The sequence below is a fragment of the Sphaerodactylus townsendi genome, linkage group LG06 (genome assembly GCF_021028975.2).
Source record: "Sphaerodactylus townsendi isolate TG3544 linkage group LG06, MPM_Stown_v2.3, whole genome shotgun sequence".
NCBI classification, from domain to species: Eukaryota; Metazoa; Chordata; class Lepidosauria; order Squamata; family Sphaerodactylidae; genus Sphaerodactylus; species Sphaerodactylus townsendi.
Genome location: NC_059430.1, coordinates 25,665,622 through 25,684,886, shown reverse-complemented (window position 1 = coordinate 25,684,886; position 19,265 = coordinate 25,665,622). Strand labels below are relative to the sequence as shown.

The 19,265-nt window shown below is 46.5% G+C and overlaps 1 protein-coding gene across 1 annotated transcript in view; it reads right to left on the bottom strand.

Moving 5' to 3' along the window:
- Positions 1–1,205: 1,205 nt before the first annotated feature.
- LOC125435325 (sodium- and chloride-dependent GABA transporter 1-like) overlaps positions 1,206–19,265 on the bottom strand; it is a 55,260-nt gene continuing 37,200 nt past the window's right edge. Inside the window, exons 11-15 of the mRNA XM_048501515.1 lie at positions 17,258–17,434; positions 13,879–13,981; positions 13,414–13,514; positions 11,979–12,146; positions 1,206–2,868 (exon numbers count right to left, since the gene is read on the bottom strand). Coding sequence (XP_048357472.1) covers positions 2,764–2,868; positions 11,979–12,146; positions 13,414–13,514; positions 13,879–13,981; positions 17,258–17,434 — 654 coding nt within the window. The 3' untranslated portion in view covers positions 1,206–2,763. The remainder of the gene's footprint in view (positions 2,869–11,978; positions 12,147–13,413; positions 13,515–13,878; positions 13,982–17,257; positions 17,435–19,265) is intronic.

Here is a 19,265-nt window from a genome sequence, read left to right as displayed (position 1 = left end):
AAATAAGTATCAGGGAAAAGGGACAAGAAAGAAAGCTGGACGGTTGTATTCAGCACCTGGAGGTTAACCGAATGAATGTTGAGGGGAAGAGTGCCTCTTAATGGGTGAGGCTGTGTCATATTAATTCCTATGAGCAAGACACTCTGTAAATGAACTGTCAAGAAAGATGACTGAAGATGAGAAAGGAAGTGGCATTATGGGCTTCAGCTACAAATAAGTACCAGGAGACTGCAGATCTACCAGGAACATAACAAGAATTGTGCCATAGAAAGTACAGCTGAACACTGAAGAATATTGTTTGGGGGTCCCTTGAAGCATGGTGTCAGATAGTCCATCTACTCCAGCATCCTTTCCCACAATGCCAGGGGCAATACCACCAGGAGGCCCACAAGCTGTGCCACAGAGGCCAAAACCTCTACTCCTGGTTGTTGGTCCCTCCTCCGAACAACTGGTACGGTGCCTCTAAATATGGAGGTTTAATGTAGGAGGGATAATGATAGAGCTGCAAGCTCTCACTAGGGAAATTCCTAGAGGTTTGTTGGGCGGACCCTGGGGAAGGTGGAGTTTGGGGAGGGGAGGAAGCTCAGGAGAGAGAAGTAGTCTATCTTCCAAAGCTACCATTTTCTTCAAGGGAACTGATCTCCGTTGCCTGGAGATCAGTTGTAATTTCGGGGGATCTCCAGCCACCGCCTGGACGTTAACCCCCCTAGCTAAAGGAGAGGGGTTTGAGGATTTGGAGCAAGGAAATGCCTTTGAGAAGCCTGGCACAGGATTTCAGAAGAGTAAGACTCCACACTGTCTCTGGTTGTCAATGTTTTGTTCTGTTTCCTTGGTTATTGTTGCCTATGTCATTTCTCTTTTAGGCTCCATCTACACATTAAAATGTTCTTATATTTGTTGGGGAACAACACAAGGCTTAAGAACATAAGAACATAAGAACAAGCCAGCTGGATCAGACCAGAGTCCATCTAGTCCAGCTCTCTGCTACTCGCAGTGGCCCACCAGGTGCCTTTGGGAGCTCACATGCAGTGGATCACAGGCTTGTGGATCACACCTTCAACGGGAGCTCTGTCTTCCCAGATGCCCATCAGCTCTTTTCTTTGCCACCAAAGCAGGCAGGAAGAAGCACCCTTAGAACTCTCCCCCACCGTGTTTTCACTGCTACAAACTGATCGGTAGACCAGCTATTGGCTCTGTTGACCTATAAATTTAACAGAGCCAATGGTAGCTCCATGGGGCAGTTTGTAGATGTGAAAACAGTAGGGGATGAAGGTGAAAGCTACTTCTCCGTGCCTGCTTTGTTTTTTAAAAAAGGAAAAGAAAAGGACCTCTACACACCTGGGAGCTGCAAAATTCCCATCACCTGTGATGTAATTTTTCATGTGTTGTTTCCCAACTAACATGAGGACTTTGTAAAGCAAGTCAGAATTTGAATAGTAAGATCATACGATGAGACAATCCAAAATGAAAAAGCATGAGTCAAGGTCAGGCTGCTTAGGATGTTCTGAACGACATTGAGTCAGAGGATCAGAAACGGCGTGACAGCACTTCACACACGCAAAATAGTGTTCCTTGGGGATGGGAAAGAGAGCCTCTGGGCTTTCTTGATTGACTGTAAGCTAGAGCCACTAGGGCAGTGGTGGGATTCAGCAGGTTCGCACCACTTCGGCAGAACCGGTTGTTAAAATGGTGCTTGTCAACAACCAGTTGTTAAATTATTTGAATCCCCCACCGGAGCCGGTTGTTAAATTATTTGAATCCCACCACTGCACTAGGGTTACATACAGCTGTGAGGAATTCCAATCCTGAAGGATGCGGGGTGGGCTTTCAACCCATATAAGCTGATGTCACATAGTGAAGCTTTCCTGTTGCTGCAGCAGAGAATACTTCCAGATTCTTGTGCCAATTAGAGTGACTATCTTTATTTCTTACCATCTTAGCTATGCCCCGATCTAGATGGCCCAGACTAGCCTGTTCTTGTTAGGTGAGGGTTGGCCCTGGTTAGTAACTTGGGTGGGAGACCACCCAAGAATACCAGGATTGCTATGCACAACAGTGGCAACCCACCTCTCTCAGTCTCTTGCCTTGAAAACCCTACTGGGTTGCTGTAGGTCAGCCGTGACTTGAACGCACTTTACACATACCCACACAACGTAGCTTTCTTCTTGAATATAGGTTGAATACACACATTCTCTCTGTGTTGTATTCTTTGAATCCTTCTGAAACATTTTCCTGTTTTTGTTCGGGGCTGTTCCTTCCTTCCTCCTCTCCTAATTCTTTAGTGCTGTAAATATTTTATCTGTGCTACTTCTATTCAAGCTAAGTGGCTGCTGTGCAGAATTCCCTTGCGCTTTCACTCTGCGTTACTTTCTAGAAGCTGGCCTATCAATTCACACATAGATTTTTAAAAAGTGTAACATGAGCACCTTTCATTCTGTTTGTCTGAAATTTGGGAGTGTGGATCTCCTGGGGGGAAATTCTGCAATCCACCTTTGTCCACTTTTGGCTGGAAAACCATGAAGTTACAGACCTAAGAATGCAATGCGTTGTCTTCCATGGAAACCAGTGGGGAATATTAGCAGCATAGGATGATGAACACAAACAAAAACATGACAAAACCAAACAGAGTGCTCAATAGTGAAACAGTCCCTTTTGGGATTAATCACACAGGAGAAAGAAGTGGAAGAAACTCCCATGCACAAGCCTGGAACGTGGCATGGTTCGCTGCAGCCCAGACAAAGAGGGCTTCTTGTTCTTCTTTGCCTACACGATGGCCTCAGAGAAGCTTCCATTCAGCGATGGCTTTGCTTGCAATCCATTCCCCTGAACATTCACATCTTGTGTAGGCTGGACCATTAGCCGAAAGCGCTGGCCAAAGAATAAACCAAGGTAATCAAAAAGACACGAACAACTTCAGTGAGAACGAACACACGAAGATACGCTATAGTGAATCAGACTCTGGGTCCATTAAGGTCAGTTTTGAGTTGTTGTGTGGTTCCAGGCTGTATGGCCGTGTTCCAGCAGCATTCTCTCTTGACGTTTCGCCTGCATCTGTGGCTGGCATCTTCAGAGGATCTGATAGTAGGAATGGAAAGCAAGTGGAGTATATATACCAGGCAAAACGTCAGGAGAGAATGCTGCTAGAACACAGCCATACAGCCCAGAAACCACACAGCACCTCAGTGATTCCAGACGTGAAAGCCTTCGACAATACAAGGTCAGTTTTGTTTACTCGGATTTACAGTGGATCTCCAGGGCCTCAGGCAGACGTCTTTCATGTCACCTGCTACCTGATCCTACCAACTAAAGATGGCAGGGAATTGAGCCTGGGACTTCTGTATGCCAAACAGATCCTCTACCACTGGGTCACGGTGCCTCCCCTGATACATGTTGTTCTCTGTGTTGAAGTTCCAGCTGTGTATTATTTTTATTCCACCATTCCCCAAAGGACCTCAAGGTGATAGATACTGTTCTCCCCTTCTCCATTTTATTCTTGCAAAACTTCTGTGAGCTACATAGGACGAATAGGGTATCTGGCTCTAGAACAGGGGTCTGCAACCTGTGGCTTTCCAGATGTTCACGGACTACAATTCCCATCAGCCCCTGCCAGCATGGGCAGCAATTGGCCATGCTGACAGGGGCTGATGGGAATTGTAGTCCATGAACATTTGGACACCCACAGTTTGCAGACCCATGCTCTAGAACACTCAGCAAGCTTCCATGGTGGCCTTCTTACAGAGAGGAGGTCATGAGTGAACCGAGAGACCCTGTGTTTATCTGGTCTTTCTGACCTTGGGAAGCAGGACCCAGATCTCGGGCTGCCATGGCCCAGTAGTATCTGCTACTGCCTCTGCTGGGTAGGGTGATATGGGGGGAAATGAAGGAGAGGGAGAATAAGCACCGCTCCAATGCCATGATATAACTTCAGGGAGTGACATCTTCAGACTGGAGCAATGCTTCAGGATTTCCCAGTAGAGGTCTTTCATACCTACTACCTGATCCTGTTGGCTAGAGATGCTGGGGGTTGAACCTAGGACCTTCTGAGTGACAAGCCAGAGCTCTGAATGCCACGACCATCCTTCTATGATTGGGCTGTCAATGTAACTCATTCACAACAGGGCAAATGAGTGGATACTTAAATCTGGAGACATGAAAAGACACGTCAGACAACTTCTGCAAGCCTAAAAACACCCAAGGTTTGCAGGGGAAAAAAGAAATTTAACAATAAAAGTCACTGGGGTCAACACCTCCATAGAAACATCACTGTAGGTTTAAGAAACAAATGCCCTCTGTGGCTGTTGCTAGGCATCTACAATCTTATTGCCAGTCGAAGCCTTTGTTTTTGTCAGTAAAAGGCAAAGGGAGTGGGCAGGAACCTTTCCAAGGATGTTCTGGCCCTCGAGGGAGGATTTATCCAGCAACCACAAGTCGACTTGCTACCACCAGTCTATGTTACTCACGTGGGTGTGGCAGCTGGCTATTGTCGAACAGCAGTAGCTGTTTCTTCTAGACATCCTTATTTATTGTCCTCACATAAGATCTTATTCAAACCCAGGGCAGGGTGACACTGACTAGCCCCAGCTCTGCTGTAAAAAAAAGGATCAGAACCACCCCCCACCCCCAACTAGCATTTCAGCAGTTTCTTAGAGCACAATGCAATCACGTCTGAGGTCATGGCAGAAGTGACACCATGGCATCAGAGTAGTGCCAGTTTACATGTCTTTGCCCAAATTATTGGCCTGTCACTTAGAGAGAGAAGTGTGCTTGCAAGAGTCTGTATGCCACGTGGGAAGGAATTCTGTGGTGTCCCTGGCAAATGCTGGCTCCAGCTAGCAAGGTTTCCCCGTTCTACCTGGCAGTTTCCACCCACCGGTGACACTGCTGCTGTCTTCAAGCTGGGATTTCGAGGCTAAATAAGGCAGCTGGTACAGTTGCAACACAACCCTTCCAGAGTTTGAACGAAATGTACAGGACTGGCAATCCAACATGGGAACCAAGAATGGCACTAAGCCCTACCCCAGGCACAGTGTGGGAGGGAGTGTGATGAAGGCCAGCAAGGCATGAATAAACCAGAGGAATAATTGCATTGCCAGATCTTGCAAACAAGGGGTGTCTTTCTGCTTTATCTTTTTTTGGAACCTAAAAGCAAACATTCATGTTTTGAAATTGCCCAGTCGCCTTGCAGCTGGCTGGTTTTCTTCTTTCCGAAAGCGTGCATTTTGGACGGAGGTGGCAAGCTTGCAAAACTCTGCTGCATCTCCAAGGGATTTTTTATTCAAGCCTATCTCTGTTAGGATCAAGCAGATTTATTTCATTATCCAGGCAGTCTGCTAGAAAGGCCACTAGCCTGATTAACCCCAGCCCTTTCGCTATCTTTCTTCTAGACATACTTATTTATTGTCCTCACATAAGATCTTATTCAAACCCATCCGCGGAGGCAGGCTGACCTCGTCAACTAGCCTCTTTGCTGTGATGTGGAGCAAATTATGCAAGAGAGACAGAACTGCTTTTAAAAAGAGACAAAGTTCACTAATTTTAGACCACAGCTGGATAGAGGTGATGCACTGCTGGGCCTACTTTGTTCCATGAGACAAGGGCAGGAAGGCCAACAAGATTCTATTTGGAAGCTCCATTCAGTTGAAGAGTGAGGGTCTCTTTGACCATTTTGGGCCCAGTTTAAAATGGTGATGCTAAGCCAGTGGTGGGATCCAAAAATTTTAGTAACAGGTTCCCATGGTGGTGGGATTCAAACTGTGGCGTAGCGCCAATGGGGCTGGATGGGGCACGATGGGGGCGTGGCTGGGCATTCCAGGGGTGGGGCATTCCTGGGCGGGGCTGTGGCGAGGACACAGCCACTCGCATGGCCGGTCGCTTGGAGTGGGAAGCTTGAATGCGCACGAGCGCAGGCTTTGCCATGCGCTTCACGGTGCACCTCCTGCTAAACTGCTTCAAGTCCTGCACGCTACTGCTGAGAGGAGGGGCGTAACTAAGGCAAAAATCATGTGGCAAAATCACCAATTAGTAACCCGCTCTCGGCACACACAAATAATTAGTAACCTACTCTCGGGAACCTGTGAGAACCTGCTGGATCCCACCTCGGGGCTAAACTTTAAAGATCTCATTCTGGGGGCTCACATAACTGAAGGACCATCTCTCCAGATAGGAGCTCATGGCTATTGCGTGTAGGGATGCTAGCCTCTGGTGAAACTTGGGGATCCTCTGGAATTGCAGCTCATCACCAGATACAGAGATCAGTTCCTATGGAGAAAATAGATGCTTTGGAAGGTGGACTCTATCAGCCCTGTATCTCATGATGTCCCTGTTCTCTCCTGGCTCCACCTCCAGATCTCCAGGAGTTTTCCAACTTGGATCTGGCAGTTCTAACTCCTCAACTCCTGTTGGTGGCCAGAGGAGACCTGGCAACCCTAACTGTGCTACTCACAAGAACAATGAGCATGATGTTGGATGAATGCTTCCAAAACCAGGAAAGGCATCCCGCTATCCACACAGGGAACGTCCCAGTGGATGCAACTGTAGTGAATAAACAACTGAGCCATCAGATAGACTGATCAGAATTTCTATTCTCTGAAAGGTTATCTTGTCCCCATTCCAGTGTTTCCACTATCAGATTTGGCTGTAACAAAGATACTTTTTACACCCTATCCCACCCAATTCCACACTAAGATCTCTCTTTGCTAAAAATCCCAGCAGTATTGCTTCTGATTTTCTCCCTTTTTTGTTAAAGTCCACCTTTCCCCCCCCACAATGGGACACTTATCACACTTAAACCAAACCCATTAGCCAGGTTTAATAGATTTTTAGTGTAATTGCAAAGCATTCATTTGAGTTGGTCTTAAAACAGCAATTTTGCTGCTCATACTGAGAATATATATTGTCTGAATTCAGTTTACTGGTCTTCTTCTCTCTATTATTTTACCTATCCTCAGTAGTCAATAAAAACACTCTTTTAAATTAGAATTGCCTTTCTAATTTCCCTCTGTATTGCTTATATAAACAGACTTTTAAAAATTCTGCAACCTGAGTCAAGAGATGCATGTGTGAAGGTCTTATTTTTCAGGATAACACAGTTTGCACTTAAAGTTTGCAAGAAAAAGAAAATAGTGGGCTAGACTATTTCTAGACCATTTTGCAACCCAGATTGACTTGGCTGTAGCCAAGGTAGAACTTGTGGGTATACCACCCAAGGTTGCAGCGCCAGGTTGGGAAATACCTAGAGTTTTTGGGGGGTGGAGCCTGAGGAGGGTGGGGTTTGGGGAGGAGCTTGTATGGGTTTTAATGTCACAGAGTCCACCTTAGAGGAGCAGCAGTGGCGTAGTGGTTAAGAGCAGATGCATTCTAATCTGGAGGAACTGGGTTTGATTCCCCGCTCTGCTGCCTGAGCTGTGGAGGCTTATCTGGGGAATTCAGATAAGCCTGTGCACTCCCACACACGCCAGCTGGGTGACCTTGGGCTAGCCACAGCTTTTCAGAGCTCTCTCAGCCCCACCTACCTCACAGGGTGTTTGTTGTGAGGGGGGAAGGGCAAGGAGACTGTAAGCCCCTTTGAGTCTCCTAGAGGAGAGAAAGGGGGGATATAAATCCTCCTCCTCCTCCTCCTCCTCCTCCTCCTCCTCCTTCTTCTAGAACAGGGGTAGGGAACCTGCGGCTCTCCAGATGTTCAGGAACTACAATTCCCATCAGCCTCTGTCAGCATGGAGGCACAATGGGGCACAATGATATTCCCATCACCCCTGTTCTAGAACATCCATTTTCTCCAATTGAACTGATCTCAATCATATACAAATCAGCTGTAATTTCAGGAGATCTTCAGCCTCCACCTGGATGTTGGCAACCCGTGCACCCCACACTTTGTTTTGCACCATCTAAGAATTTTTCAAAAAGATCAGTGTTTTCATTTACAACAGGACAGTTTCCATTTTGAGCATGGGAACTTGCTACTAAAACTGTGAGCATATGGCTAGGGCTCAGGGGTCGGGTATCTTCTTTTCATGCAGAAGGTCACAGGTTCAATCCCTTCTGTCAGCAGCCTGCCACGATCACATGAAGCTTGGGAGGGGTGACTAATGACATCCTAGTACCCCTCCCACACTGGTCAGGGAGAGTCTGCCCCTCCCTGCTAACGATGCAGCCCTACCTGATGAGAGAAGGCTAATCCCAAACCTGCAAGACACTAACTAAATGATATTCTCCTTTCCCATTGTATCCTAAGAAGTGATCTCTAGCCCCTAAAATAAGGTGACCAGATTTTCACCTTTTTAAAGCGGGACGTGTGTGCGCACGGGCGCCCCTGCAGGAGCACACTGCCTTTTGGGGCACTCCCCTGTTTCCCGCCCTGTCACAGGGCGGGAAACGGGAGCACCCCAGAAGGCATTGCTGCAGCCCGGGAGGCTGCTGCACTGCCTTCTGGGGCACTCTCCTGTTTCCTGCCCTGTGACAGGGCGGGAAAAGGGGAGCGCCCCAGACGGCAGTACGGCAGCCTTCCAAAAATCGGGAGATTTAAAAAACCCCGTGGGACGCAGGACAAATTGCTTAAAAGCGGGACTGTTCCACCAAAAGCGGGACGTCTGGTCACACTACCCTAATCGCTTACACTGGAATAAATATCATTAGTCATTAAAATGACCCAGACTTCTGTTTTGTTTTGCCAGAACAGATTAATGTGACTATCCTTCTGAAACAGCCTAAACTTGTCGTTCAAGCCCATAAAGGGAAGAATTCCCCAGTTAAGGGCAAACCACAAGACAGAGAAACTTGAGAGCAATGACTACAGGAACAGAAGGCATTACGGTTGCCAGCCATCAGGTGGGGCCTGAAAATTTCCAGGAATTACAGCTGATCTCCAGAGATTAATTCCGCTGGGAAGAATGATAGCTCTGGAAAGTGATCTCAATGGCATTTCATGACCTGCCAGTCCTTCGCTAAGTCCTGTCCTCACAAGGGTCCACCTCAAAATCTCCACAAATTTCCTACCCCAGAGTTGGCAAACTTACCAGATGTTTAAAAACCACAGAACAACCGTCCTCTTCCACCCCTCCCCTCCATATAGAGGAGTCTTTGGGGGAATGCGCATATTGATGTTTTCAATTTATCTCAGCTGGGGGTAAGTAGATCATAGTTAAGCCGTGCCGTATTAATTTACTTCCCTGCAGGAGGCAGAGGATGGGGTGATGGGGTCCAAAAATTCTGAAGAATGTCTCCAAATGCTGGAAATTAGATCTTAGCAATAATTATTGAAGTAGGCTGCGTGAGAGGCAAGGGGTTCATTTCCAAATTGCCCGGGGAAGGGAGATATTGTCTTCAGTGGGCTTCAAAGGAGGAGATAAGGAAACAAAAAAACCCCCACCCTTTACATTCCAGGCACTGTGCCGTCTCCAAACACTGAAAGGTCACCTGAGATCTTAAAGCCAAATTAGCACTGGAATTATTCTATTTAATTATGAATCGTTCAATTTAATTATGACTAGATGCACCCTGTAGGCATGATGGAAAACGGGATGGTTTGGGTTTTATTTTTTTCAGTTCTGAGAACAAAGCCATGCTTCTAAGGGGGCTTCTGCGCAGAACACATTTCTGGGCAATGGGTACTCCCAATTGGGTACAGGTGTCACCCAATCAGAGTTTCAGTATCTTACAAACCCATGGAATGGGGAGGGGCAGGGAGGGGAAATCCTTGTTGCTGACTGCCAGGACCAGTATAGGATTGGGAGCTAACGTCACTTGCAGGCAGAAACACCTGCTCCATATCTTCACTATAGGAAGCAACTCTCTAGGGCAGAAGCAGAAGGGTGTCTTCGTATATTTTCATTTTTGGAAGCCTACCTGGCTGGGTTCAGAGAAAGGCAGAAGAGTGGCTTGGTATTAAGCTGTAATATACAGTCCAGCATATATACTTGCTCCTTTTAAAACCCAGATTCTGTGCCAAGGAAGCAAATTACCACCCTAAATAGGCAAGCATTGTCTGGGTTCATCATATCTTGGGAGCTAAGCAGGTTCAACCATGGTCAGTACTTGGATGATAAACCACCAAGGAAGACTGGGGTTGCTGTAGAATCACAGAATCAGAGTTGGAACAGACCACAAGGGCCCTCAAGTCCAACCCCTGCCATGCAAGAACACACAATCAAAGCACTTTTGGCAGATAGCCATCCAGCCTGTTTAAAAACCTCCAAAGAAGGAGACTCCACCACTCTCCAAGGTACTGTTGAACAGCTCTTACCATCAGGAAGTTCTTCTTAATGTTCATGTGGAATCTCTTTTCTTGTACCTTGAATCTATTACACCTTATTTTACTCTCTGGAGCAGCCGAAAACAAGCTTGCTCCCTCTTCAACATGTCATCCCTTCAAATATTTAAACATGGCTATCATGTCGCCCCTTAACCTTCTCTTCTTCAGACTAAACATGCCTAGCTCCCTAAGCCACTCCTTATAAGCCATGGAATCCAGACCTTTTACCATTTTGGTCACCCTCCTCTGGACCCGTTCCAGCTTGTCAATATCCTTCTTGAATTGCAGCGCCCAGAACTGGACACAGTATTACGGGTGAGGTCTGACCAGAATAGAGTGGCACTATTACCTCCCGCAATCTAGAGATTATACTCCTATTGATACAGCTCAGAATTGCATTGGCTTCCTTCAGAGGTGGAGCGAGGGGAAACTGCACCCAGGGTGCACATAAGCCCTGTGCCCCTACCACAGTGTTACCCGCCCCTGCCCTGGAATGCCCTTGGAACACCCCCGCTGCACCCCCTCAACAACCCGGCCATGCCTCCGCCACTGCTCCGCCCAGGTCGTCGCCCCCCCAGTCCCATGGGCGCTACGCCACTGGCTTCCTTGGCTGCCATATCACACTGCTGACTCATGATCAGTTTATGGTCTACTAAGACTCCCAGCTCCCTTCCACATGTACTGTTGTCAAGCCAGGTGTCACCCATCCTATATCTATGCATTTCATTTCTTCTGCCAGGCAGCCCCATTCACAGTGGAGGCAGTGGGCCACAGCACCAACGTGGCACTACCCTACCACTCCGAAAGAGGCTTGTCAGCAGCATGGGGAGACTTGCGAAGTATGACAGCCTCCCTGCCACTAAGAAACCTTAATGGGTTGCAACGGACATGTCGGGCTTAAGTCGGGATTACAGCACAACCTTTGCAAAGACTGGGAGGAAGCCAGCTAACGTTGGCTCCACCCCCAGCTCTGCCCCAGCTACACCAGTGGCGAGAGCGCTAGGATGCTGGCACAGTGTCCAGCACTGCATTCCTGTGCTGGAGGTGAGGCAGTGGCTGTATGCTTGTGGGATCCCCCGTCTGCTGAGGTAAATGCCTCAGGAAGGACGAATCCACCGGCGTGACTTCCATGCTGCTCCCAGAGCAAATTCATCAGATAAAAGAGTCAAAAGAGTCAACGGAGATAAAATTCACATTGGGTTTGATCCAATGGTTTGTCAACACGAGGAATCCACCAGATCTTTGCCACATTCCCCAGCCTCACTAGCAATCGCAACACATGGGAAATTGATTATAATAACATGGCTTGGGTGGGATGCATTGAGGCAGAGAAATGAGGTGACATGGCACCCTCTTCTCTTCCACAAGGACAGTTCTACTGATGGATGAGTCCCCCAACTTGAATGGCTATTGGCCTTAGTGGAGTTCTCGACCCTAGCAGCCAACTTCCTTCAAGTCCCAAGGGACTACTGTTAAGACGGAAAGATAGGGGAAGAAGTCAAAGGCCACTTGGATAAGTGAGGAATGCATAATATTATCTACAATTTTGAGTCTTCAAACATTTGAAAATTCCCCACAGTACATTCTGAAACGATTCAGTTTAGCAACAGATACATCTCATTCGCCTGCTGATCATGGGTTTCCATTCTTGGCATTTTACTCACTGTCTGGGTGATGTAATTATTTTTTTCATTCCTGTATTATGAAAAAATACCTGTTGAGATGCACTTACCTGTTTGATTGTTCCCTTTGCAGTAAAGAAAAAGTACAACATATATCCTGGAATCAGTACCATGGAGGAGAGGGCCATGACCCAGCCAATGCCTTGACCCCATGCAGGATAAATGTATTTCCCCATTTTTAGGGGAGTCATTTCAACCACACTGAAGAAGAAAACTCCCTAGAGAGAGAGAGAGGAAGAGGCACAATAGCAGCACAACATATGCATGTACAAAAAGCACTTTCATTTAGAGACTAACCTTTCTTCTACAATCTCTCAATATTACAATCCACTGCCCTTAATCCACACTTTCCCAGTCTAAATACCTACTTTCCTTCAACCATAACTCATTCAATTGATCAGAAAAGGTCACAGTTGTCAGGGGTGACTTGAGACAACACTCAAAAATGAAACCAGGGCTGACAAGAAGGCTGCCCACAATGGGCCACAAGCAGTGGTGGGATCCAAAAATTTTAGTAACAGGTTCCCATGGTGGTGGGATTCAAACAGTGGCATAATGCCATATTGGGCTGGGCAGTGCAAGACAGTGATGGCTGGGCATTCGAAGGCGGGGAGCATTATTAATAATTTATCTGTTACTGTAAAAAACTCTTACTGTAAAAAAAAGTTCCTAATTTCCAGCTGGTATCTTTCTGTCCATAATTTAAACTCATATGGAGTCCCTGCTCGTCTACTGCCAAGCCTTAGAAACAACTTCACTTCTACCTCCTAATTGTTGACTGCCTGTCAAGTGCTTAAATACTTTCAAATACTTGATTTTGTTCCTAGAAATCAAAAGAAGGATACTTTCCTTAAACAAGGAACTTTACCATATTTCTAAAACATGTTTTTAAAACAGCCCAACAGGGAGAATTATCCCGTTTTCTACCTTCGCTAACCAGCCACATAGGAAACAACAGGACTTTAGGATTTTTGGACCTAATGGAATTTCTAATGGAAAAGCAGACCCAATTAGTAACCCCCTCTCGGCACACACAAATAATTAGTAACCCACTCTCGGGAACTGGTGAGAACCTGCTGGATCCCACCTCTGGCCACATGACAGAGATTCCCACCAGCACACCATTCAGAAGGAGCATAAACAAGATACTTGATTAGAACAGGCATATTGCTGATGTTCTCCTCCAGCAGGTTGCCCAACTCCATGGATATCAGGGAGATTTGGGCCTCCAAAATTTTGTAACTCGAGATCCTGTCCTGCCTTGGTGGCCCTGAATGGAGCTTCTGAATCTGGAGACAGAATCTGTCCATCTGAGAAGATAAGAAATGATTGGCTGTCCCTGTCATGCTCAGTTTGCCAGTAGTATCTAAGCAGCAAGTCTTGGAAATATACCATTGAACTCATTAGACCTTTTGTTAGCATCTTCAAAGCAATTCTGATAGTTGGTGTAGAATTCTGATAGTTGCTTCATCCTTAACTTCTTACCAGGCAGACAAGAGGAGTGAAGAAGACCCAGCAGATCTTCCACCAACGACAGGGTTTATAACCAATCATTTCTTCAATGTTGTTATAAAATTTGTTTACACCTGAAATGATAAGTTCTGATAAACAGTCTAGAAACCATTTTTCTTACTCCTATCTCTTCCCTTGACCCAGCCCAGCCCAGTAATAGCTACTAAGGTGTTAAAGTATTAATGAAGAGGGAGAAAAACCTACAAAAAAACCTACTGATTCACCAGTATGATCCACCAAGAAGGTTCTGGGTTGGACACCAAAGAGGTCTGGCAAAGCCACTCTCAAGTCTCAGATCATCAATTTTTGTAGAAGTTGGGAAGGAAATCTTGATCACTTTGGGTCTTGGTCCACTTTAGTTGGGGCCATGATGGATTATTCCTAATTGTCCACAGAAATTTTGGGTGCAAAGATGGACCACAGATCATTTCTACGTACCATAACACCAGGAAATGGAGATAGTCTCAAAAAAGACCAGGAAGAGGAGACACATGCCGCTGGCAGAGTAATAATCGAACAGCTTGAAAACATAGATGCCACCCTGGGGGGACAGAATGCAAGGTCTTAATGCAGTTAGAGAGCATCAAGGCAAATGAAGATAGAAAATCCCATTAAAAGAGAGCTCGGCACTGAGAAGGGAAGAGCTCTGAAATATCGTCTCATAAGCAAGTTGACAGCAGGCATATCTGCGCTATGAAATTATATCCATTTTATGCTGGTTTAATTGCTCTGGCTTCTCACAAAGGACCTTGAACTGCAGTTTGGGGAGGGTGCCAAAAACTCTGTAACAGACCTCTTGCTGATAAGGTTTCGTGTGATTGCCATGACGGATATCATTGTGAATTTATAATAGACATCGGAGAGGCAGGGGAAAAAGGAGTTTGAAGAGGTCCAATTTGGTTGGGGTTTTGGCCAAAGTTATGTGAATAGTTCCACTGATGAAAGCCCATACAAGTGACTGGGATTTAAGCTACCCAAGTAACATGGTGGAACGCAGAAAGACTTCAGATTTTCTCCACTGTCTTCACCATGGGGCTTTCTTGTACAGCTTGTGGTAGGAATTGATGCATTTGGCTATATCCTAACCTATCCTAATTCTCTCTCTATTTAGCAAAGATGTGAGTTTCGGGCACATCCAAAATAACCTTACATGCTCCTTTACGGAGACATTGGTCGATTCCCCACCCACTATTAGATGCGTGCTCCTCACGGCAAATACCCCGGGGTCCTGCAGCACTCCCCACTACACCAGCAGTGACAACGCAGTCACCCCGATTCTGCCGCTCCTCCCACCCCTCAGCGCGTCTTTTCGGATCCTGGTCGGAAGTACACCTTTTTGAAACCGTGCGCCGAACACGGAGCAGGGGTCCCCTCCACTTTCACTTTTGAAGTGGGGAAAAGCCCATTGTTGCATTCAGGAAAACTCTGTACGCATTTGGCCAGATTCAGGCTAAACTTACAATTTTTACCAAGTCCCCCTTCTTGCTGCAGACCCCAGACCCTGTCCTCATTTTAGGGAGATCTGCAATGGGAGGGTGGAGGAAGGAATGTTCTATTCTGTTGGAAAACTGAGTCTGGACCCAACCCATTCTCACATGCACTTTCACAAACGAAGAGTACATATTACGTTTACATACTTATCCAATTTACTTAGCCTTTCTGTTTCCTTAGAATCAAGACAGTTAACAGTGCATGAAGTTGAAAGGACACAAAACACAAGCCTCCACAAAATAAAAAAACAATGCACAGCCAATGTAACACAAAGTAAAATTTGCCCCAAACACTCCCCCTGTCATGTTTTCTGAAATGGAACCAGGCTTACCATCAGTTCTTATTTCAGAAAAGCATGTCTTATTTATTTTAGAAGCACTTGTAGAAAAGAAGAGATGCACCATTACTTCACAGAGCATTTTTGATTTAATCGTCAGCAGGAGCTGCAGTGGCGTAGGAGGCTAAGAGCTCATGTATCTAATCTGGAGGAACCAGGTTTGATTCCCAGCTCTGCCGCCTGAGCTGTGGAGGCTTATCTGGGGAATTCAGATTAGCCTGTACACTCCCACACACGCCAGCTGGGTGACCTTGGGCTAGTCACACAGCTAGCGGGCTCTCTCAGCCTGACCTCACAGGGTGTTGTTTGTTGTGAGGCAGAGGTGCCAAAGCCTTTGGAGTCTCCTGCAGGAGAGAAAGGGGGGATATAAATCCAAACTCTTCTTCTTCTTCTTCTTAATATAATTCAAGGATGGTGTATTCTTCCAAAGTATTGGTGGTGTGCCAACATATACGAGAAGTTGGGCAGCCATCTGTTGGCTGTCACACTTATGTGGCCCATCTGGCATCAACCAAAGCCTGGGCCTTATCCGTCACGCTTCTTGTTCTGGTGGAATGGTCTCCCTGAAGAAGTGGTGGTGGTAATTGTTGGAGAACTTCAGGAGGCCTGTTTGTTTGCCAGGGCTGTTGAGGGGGTTCGAATGAACAAGAGCTTGAGTTTGTGGTGCCCTGCTTTTCTCAACAGTAAAGAGCCTCAGAGCAGCTGACAAACTTCTTTCCTTCCCCTCTTCACTGCAGGCACCTTGTGAGGTAGGTGGGGCAGAGAGACCTCTGAGAGAAACGTGACTGGCCCAAGGACACCCAGCATATGTAGGAGTAGAGAATCAAACCCGGTTCTCCAGATTACAGTCCACTGTTCTTAACCACTACACCACGTTGTCTCTCTGGTAGGAATCTTTTAAGGAGGAAGGGAAGGAGAGATTTTGTTCTGGAATTGTTAAAACTGTTATTGTAAGCCACCTTGAAGCACAAGGAAAAGCAGGGTATAAATGTTTAAATACATAAATGTCATTTTTTAAAATGGTCCCACATCTGAGTTCTTCATTCTAAAGCACTGCTGGTGGTAACCCTGGCACACATGTTTGTTTAGTTGTTTGCCGCGTACACATATGGTGGGAAGCCATCACTCGCTGTGGGTACCTAACACATTTTCATGCACCAAAATAGATGCCTGCACATGTCATACGTAGGAAATCCTTGTGACAGAAATGATGCATAGTCACCAGGTGAAACGAACGAGGTGCCCAATGACATGAGACCATTCCTTGGAGGGTGTCTGTAGTCTACAAATAATCCCGACTGTACAATATGTATCTCCGGCCCATGATAATAGAAGGCTAGTGAAAGAGGCGCACTAAATTGAGATAACTTGGGCAATTGGGATTCCGACAACCGAAAGAGGTTTATGGTCATTTAGTAACATTTCGATGTGGAGACAAAATTCAGAGATAGGCAGCAGCAAGCAGCACAGCTCTTAAGAAATGTGATGTCTCGTAAGAAAACCTCCAGGGCTTTCTGCACTAAGATTATATATGCTGAGATGGACAGAAAGATACCAATAAAAAGCTTTTTACCCTTCTTTTCCTGCAGGCCTTTAGCTTAAATCTTTAATTCTCCTTTCCAACCATAACCAAATTACAAGGACAGGCAATCGCCGTCGCCTACAGACATTCCTTTATACGCAACTCTTTCCCTTCCTCCCTTCTGCATTTTTCCGGTTACCCACTTCAGATTGGAAGCTTTGTAGATCAGGGTTTTTCTTTCTTTCTTTCTTTCTTTCTTTCTTTCTTTCTTTCTTTCTTTCTTTCTTTCTTTCTTTCTTTCTTTCTTTCTTTCTTTCTTTCTTTCTTTCTTTCTTTCTTTCTTTCTTTCTTTCTTTCTTTCTTTCTTTTTTTGGCTGTGATGTATCTAATAATAACAACAGGCTTTGGATATTTCAGTGTTGCTGCAGCAAGCTGGTGAAGAAAGGAAATGCATAGTTTGGGTTTACCTGGGTGATGTTGGACAATCCAATGAGGTAGGAGATAAAACAGACCACAGCAATAAAGATTTTCTTCCTTGCTCGGAGCAAATGTGGAAACTCATCCATCAGGGCCGTGATGAAGCCTTCTACAGTACAAAACTGCAAGAGGAAACAGATCATCAGCATCTTCTGTAGCTGCCCAGCCTGAGGAAATGTCCATTTCACCCTTTTCAATCCATCATGTTTCTAATATAGACAAGCATCTTGTTTGCCTAAGGAACACCTGGGCCCCTTCCGCACATGCAGAATAATGCAGTTTCAACCCACTTTCAATACACTTTGCAGCTGTGCAGAATAACAAAATCCACTTGCAAACAGTTGTGGAAATGGATTGAAAGTGTTTTATTCTACGTGTGTGGAAGGGGCCCTGGTGTTACTGTCCTTATGATAACAAAGAGTAAGAAATCAGATTCACACATGCAAGTCACCCCTTGATACAGAGTCTGCAGGTCACTTTGGAGAACCTGCCATTATTGTGTGTGTCTTCACATTTTATTCAGCCTGAGCTCACGACAGCACACATGGTACCCTCCATTCCTTTTCCACCCTCAAGACCAGATAGGTTAGGCTGAGGGTCCCCAATGAGCTTCATGGCTAAGGAGTTTTTAGAACAGTGTCTAATCTGACACAGTAACCATTATACCACACCACCTTCCCAATCACTATATATGGGCCCTTCCCCACTTACCTTTTCCCGAGGGCTGCTGCCCGCAATTCCGAGCGCGCAGCATCCCTGGCGCGCGCTCGGGCTTCCCCACGACCCCGCGCTCTGCGCGGGGTCATCAAAAGGCGCCCTTTGAAAGAGCGCCAGGGATACCGCGCGCTAAGGGGCGCGACAGCAGCAGCCTCGAGGCGGCTGCGCTGTCGCCGCCCCTCTCAGTGGGGAGCGCCGAGGGACCCCGCGCTACTCTCCTCGAGTAGCGCGGGGCTTAGGGTAAGTGGGGAAGGGCCCTATAGCTTATCAGGGGTTGTCTAGGAAGCTAAAAAGGCCCTGGAACAAGTCAAGGTGAGCAGCTCCTTTAGAGCTGCAAACTAGAGCTATAGGAGTCATGGACAGCCAAAGCAGATGTGATAGTGTACCACATGCTGAGTTCACCATGGGGATACTTCCACCATTTTGGGGAAGAAATTACTTGTGATTTCAAATGCCAGGGTGGCCATTCCTAATCATGAACATGGCATGGTGGTCGGAACTCCCCTCCCCTTCCAGGCATCATTTTCAAGGGTGCAGCCCTGCTCCGACACCTTTCGGTTCTTGAAAACAGCATGGGGGGGGGGGCAGGGGGAGGTGCTCTCCACCCATCATTGCCCTGATTAGAATTGGATCCCCCTGGCATTCATAAACAAAGGGGATTCATCATCCTTCAAATGATAGAGGTGTCCTCATGGTGGACTTGAGGGCGCTGTCGGGTCTAGTTTGGATCTCTGTCCAGCTGTGCCTATCATGGGGATTAACTCACCCATTGCTTGCTCCCACGAATTGGTGGCAGGGCAGGAGGGGACATTTGATGAGCAGACACTGATGACCATTGGTGCTGATTTGTCTGAGTCAAGGGGATCTCAGGGGCTGGTAGAGTTGTGGGTGGTTGCTTGCACCAGGCCATCAGAAACCCTCTAGGGCAGCGGCCCACCGGGCAATTTCCCCTGCGAGTTAAATAGGCAGTCTGCCTACACAATTTTCACTACATTTATTTTAACTATTTGTTCATTTAACAAATATTGTTGGCACTGGTTCTTGTCTCTGGCTCCCCCACCCTCGCCATTCCAGCCTCAGTTTGATTTGTGAGCTATTTGTCGGGAGTACAAAACCAAATCCTTAACCCCAAAGGCTTCTTTTGTAAGACTTCGTGACATATGTAAAGCTGGATGTTTGATGAAGGGACTACAGACAGCTCTCAGATGCTGCTCTTCAAAGCTTGCTTGAACACCACGGCCCTTTGGGGCACTTCTGTGTGCAAGTTTATTAAGTAGCAAC